The following is a 4,722-nucleotide window of genomic DNA, read 5'->3' as shown; positions in this document are numbered from 1 at the left end:
TCTACATCTGATGAGCAGAGCGGAAAAGTCTGGAGACATGGAGATAGTTCAACATCTGCAGGACGAGGAGGCGACATGAGTTTCAGGGTTTAACATCTGAGGATACATGTTGGTTCCAGGATTTTACATTTTGGTGAAATAAATAATCAAGGAAACGTTTCTTCTCTCTGGACTGAGTCCTGCTGAGTTCTCTCTCCTCCTTCATTTTCTGGTTCCACAGAGCTGCAGGACTTTATGCTGAAACATGAACCTCAGTGAAGGAACATGAGACAGGAACCTCTAAAATGCAGAAGTTCTAAATCAATCAAGTAAAAATAATACAGTGTCCAATTATGCAAAGAGAAAAAGAGCTGTGTGCTGCAGCAGGTTGATGCAGATCAGCGTCACGCCATCAACAGCCAGTTCACATACAACCAGAACCGTAGGAAATAAACTGGGATCGTGAACTGCTGCAGTGATTCTGTTCTTCAGGTTTACAGTCTGGAATAAACTGATTGGTCCTGAAATAATGTGATCGACAGGAAATGTGAATGAAGTTTGGAAGTCTCACTGTGGAGACAAAAACACAGCAAACACCAGATGTTGTCAGAAGGTTTCACAGCACAGAGCTGAGCCAGAGTTCATTCACTGAACAGACGATTTAGGTCCATCAGCACCAATCCTTCAGACTCGTACTGTAGAAGGTTCTGCTATTTCCACTGTGGAAATAAAGGCTTGCTTGTGAACTAAATATTGAATAATTCTTTTCCTGACGAATCCAGGGTGACAACAGCTGACAGCTGGTTTCACACACCAGCAGCTGCACACCTGTCACAGGTACCTGGCCTCTGATTGAGGACTCACCTGACGCTGAGCCGTCTGCAGCAGGAGGGGCGGGGCCACAGGCGACGGGGCTCAGGTGTTCGGTGATGAAGGTGAAGAGGTTCTTTAACCAGGTGGACTCCTGCAGAAGAGAATCAAACAGCAGGATCAGTGGATCATTCAGAATCGGTCAGAACCATTGATCCCAGCTGAGCTGCAGTCACAGCTAAACGACTTTATCATGAATGAAATTCTGCAGCAGTGAGTGCAGCCGGACCGAGCCGGATCCGACGGAGGTTCTGGTTCAGATTCTCTGCTGTTTTTCCTACGGAGCTCCTGCTGTGACTGACCGCCTCGCTGCGGGGCTGCAGCAGCTCCAGCAGCCGCTGCTGGGGGTCCATGAGGTCCGGCCGGCCGGGCCAGCTGCTCCGGGTACCGCTCCGATGTAGAAACACGATCTCCCGCTGAAAGCGTCAAACTGCCACACTTCCGGTTCTTCGTCCTCCTCTTCCTGTTTAGGGGCTGCAGCGCCACCTGCTGTTCGGAGGAAGCAGCAGAACCGACGGAGGATCCGTTTCCAGGACCAGACTGAAACCTAAAACTGATGCCGAATCTCACAGTTTGTTTAAACACTGGACTCCACGGGCCGTTCTGCTCCTGTTCTGGAGAACTTATGCAGGTCCTGTAATAATATCTTCCTCTGCATGTTGTGAGACCGGACACACTTCACAGCTTTTAAGAACCATGACGAAAGTTTCCAAGAGTCCAAGAACCTGACTGGTGTGTTTTCACCACAGTGACGGAACGATCGAGGTGCAATTTATGTGCTCTAAAGAAGTTCTCAGAAGGTTCTGCAAAGTTCTACTGATGTTTTCAGCTGGAGGTGTTGTTTTAGTTGCAGAATGTTCCTCTGAAAGGCAGGAAAACGGAAAATTTTCTAAAAATGTTTGGTGGTAACCTTGTTAGAACGTTGTGACTTAACGTTCTCAGAACTTCATGTTGCACTGAAAACGTTCCTCCTTTGTTATCTGGATCATTGTGTGATTATTTCATAGATTTTATAATGTGTTCTTCAACAATATCCCCAGAACATCCTCAGAACATGTAGCCACAACGTTCCACCTTTGTTAAATCACATTACAGGAACGTTGTCTGGGAAACATTTAAAGTTCATTAGAGAATGTGTCTTCTGTAATGTGGCCGCTCAAGAACATCACCAACACATCCTCAGAACATCCAGAATGTTCCACCTTTGAGCTTTCAGGTAAGCGTGATTTTATTCTGGATGACTCGTTTGGTCGATACCACATCAGAAAACAGAGACATGTTCATCACAGTTCACAAATCCCAAACTGGCATGTTGGAACATGTTGTTCTGTCTGAAGAACCCAAAACATTACACATGTTCTCATGAAGGAACCCAGAAATGCTGCAGATTCTCATGTTGACATAAAAGCTGTTAACCTCAGTGTCTCCAGCTGTTGGGCCATTCATGGATCCACAGGTTCACTGAAGGTCTCAGGCTCTACGTTCCACCTCACAGTGACTGATGCTGTGTTTGCAGACATGGTTCTTCATGGAACCAAAAATGGTTCTGTGGCATCACTGTGAAGAATCATTGTTGGTGCAGTTTGTTGCGGGCAGCTCTTGGTTTGTCGCTACAGTCTGCAGAATAAATCTGATTTCAGCCGTTTGGGTTCCGTCCAATCAGACTGTAGCTGTCCTCCGTTTAAACATCAGGAACCAGTTTAAAAATCAAATGTTGTTAAAGTCGTGTTTCGGTTGTAAACTTTAGCTTCAGTCCATCACAGGAACAGAAGCTTTACTCCGGTGTCACTTGACCTCACCTGTCCGTCGGGTCAACAGGTAAACAACAACAGGCGGACGCAGTGATGTCACAGCGAGCATGTCTGTAGGTGGGCTGCTGCTGCTGATCCTGCATCTCCCTCAGATTCCAACATGTGCTCATGACCAGACGAGGACGAGGAGCTCACGCAGGTTCTCTGCTAAACGGAGGTTCTACAGAACTCTGCAGTGGAATGCTGCTTCACACTGTAAAACCATCACGTCTTTAACATTCCAGCTGGTTTTTCTTCGTGGCTTCCTGTTATTTTTGTAAAAAGATGTAAAACAACCAAAATGTGACTCAAGAGTGTAAATGTGAGGGAACATACAGAAGGTTCCTCCTTTGTTCTTGTAGAACATCACCTGTGTTCCTGACAACATCTTCATGTTGACCTTAGAACACCACATTCACGTTATAGGAACATTACTGGATGTTAGGAAGAACTATTAGAACGTGGAATGTTCTCTAAACATTGTGGAGCTGATCTCTAGATGTACTCAGTTCATTTTCTGTGTCTTTACCTAAAAACTCACTGACGCTGTTGACTGAGTGTCCGGCAGCTGAAGACCGTCCGTGATTAACGGTCGATTAATTGATGAAACATACTAACATCTATTGAACATTCTTCATCAAGCCTCCGCCGCTGCTTCTGTCGACCCTCCTCTATCTCTCCTCTCATTGGTCGTTTCGTCGACGTACACAGATTCTGACCAATCAGGTGCGGGTATACAGACTAGCCCCACCCTGTTGTGAGCATCTAATTCCCGCCTTCGTAGCTCTGGAACAGGCTTTGACTTACCGCCATTTCAGCCAATCAGAGTTGAATATTCAGCGGAGCCCCGCCCAGGATGGCCAAGCATGGCCCCGCCCCCTGAATAGGAATAGCCAACGGGGGCGTTGTTGGGGGGCGGGGCCACGCTGGAGCTCGACCCAGTTTGAAAGTGAACCAACGGCTCCAGTCGCAGCTTCAGCCCCCAAACAACAACAACAAGAGCCCGAAGCCCGAGACCCGGTCCCAGTCTGCTGCACCTGTAGCCGGCCCTCCTGACGAGTGAGTACCGCTGTTATCCTCCGCTGCGGGGTTGGGGGACACATTCGTGGGTTTTACCCGGGAATCAGCGGGCTTTGATTTGCCGGGTGACTTTTTTTTTCCTGCCGTGCGAGCTTCGGTGATAAAAGCTCCACGAACGAGGCTGGAAAATGGGAATAAAATGGCCGCTGGGACGGTGGGAATGTGGCGGCGGTGATGTTTGTCCGCCGCTCCGAGCCTTTGTGTACGTGCACCCGGGGGGACTGCTCCAGACGTGTCATTGTAAACACGAAACGCCCATCTTGGAGTAGGAATGCCAGGAAATAGCCTGGTCCTGTCCATATAACGCTGACCTCTCCAGAGCTTAGCCGAGCCCTTGGTTGAAAATGCGCAGCTGTCGTACTGCCTCCATGTTTCCATTGCAGACGCGGCTGTTCGGGATAAAAGCGGCGCTGCGGTTAAAAATAAAATCCGTTAGTTACCGGGAACACTGGTGCCGTAGTTCGTACCGTGTGTGCGGGTTAAGTGTCTGTCTGTGGCCAGTTAGCTGCAGCTAGCGGAGGGGGATGGGGCGGCTAGCTCCGCAGAGGGCGGGAAGCAAATGGTGGCCCATTGTTCTGTCGGAGCTAGCCGTTAGCCGGCTAGGCTAACTGCAGCACTCACATCTGCACGGAGACGCGGCGAGCGGCGCTTTTCCTCCACCTCTGCGGCTCACACAGCTCCAGCACCGGCCGGCAGGACGGACCGGGCTCCCGCCGGAGGTCCCGGCATGCAGCCGCTTAGAGGAGGCTGCAGCCCGGGTTTGCGGGCCTCGGAGCTCCCTGACGGAGAAAATGGACCCCAGTCTGGTCTCTTTGTTATTCACAGCGAGCCTCGGAGCAGCCGGGCCGCCCGGAGCCCCGCAGCCGCCGAGAGATGAGGAGGTCCAGCTCCATCTGAGTTTCATCACACATTTACCTGGTTTCTTCACCAGGTGAACAAAGGAGAGGCTCAGGTTAAAGGGTCACCCCAGACACATGAACGAGAAGCTGCTGAGATACCTGAA

At 49.7% G+C, this 4,722-nt stretch overlaps 2 protein-coding genes across 2 annotated transcripts in view; one reads left to right on the top strand and one right to left on the bottom strand.

The window, feature by feature from the left end:
* ctc1 (CTS telomere maintenance complex component 1) overlaps positions 1–1,202 on the bottom strand; it is a 31,164-nt gene extending 29,962 nt beyond the window's left edge. The window contains exons 1-2 of the mRNA XM_008303959.1: positions 1,152–1,202; positions 844–943 (exon numbers count right to left, since the gene is read on the bottom strand). Of these exons, the coding sequence (XP_008302181.1) occupies positions 844–943; positions 1,152–1,202 (151 nt within the window). The remainder of the gene's footprint in view (positions 1–843; positions 944–1,151) is intronic.
* A 2,379-nt stretch (positions 1,203–3,581) lies between these two features.
* Positions 3,582–4,722, top strand: part of LOC103373941 (high mobility group protein B2-like) — a 9,549-nt gene continuing 8,408 nt past the window's right edge. The window contains exon 1 of the mRNA XM_008303955.1: positions 3,582–3,698. The gene's annotated coding sequence lies outside the window, so the exon portion shown is untranslated. The remainder of the gene's footprint in view (positions 3,699–4,722) is intronic.

The sequence above is a fragment of the Stegastes partitus genome, unplaced genomic scaffold, assembly GCF_000690725.1.
Source record: "Stegastes partitus isolate 25-593 unplaced genomic scaffold, Stegastes_partitus-1.0.2 Scaffold2103, whole genome shotgun sequence".
Lineage (NCBI taxonomy): Eukaryota > Metazoa > Chordata > Actinopteri > Pomacentridae > Stegastes > Stegastes partitus.
This window is presented reverse-complemented; position numbering and strand designations above follow the sequence as displayed.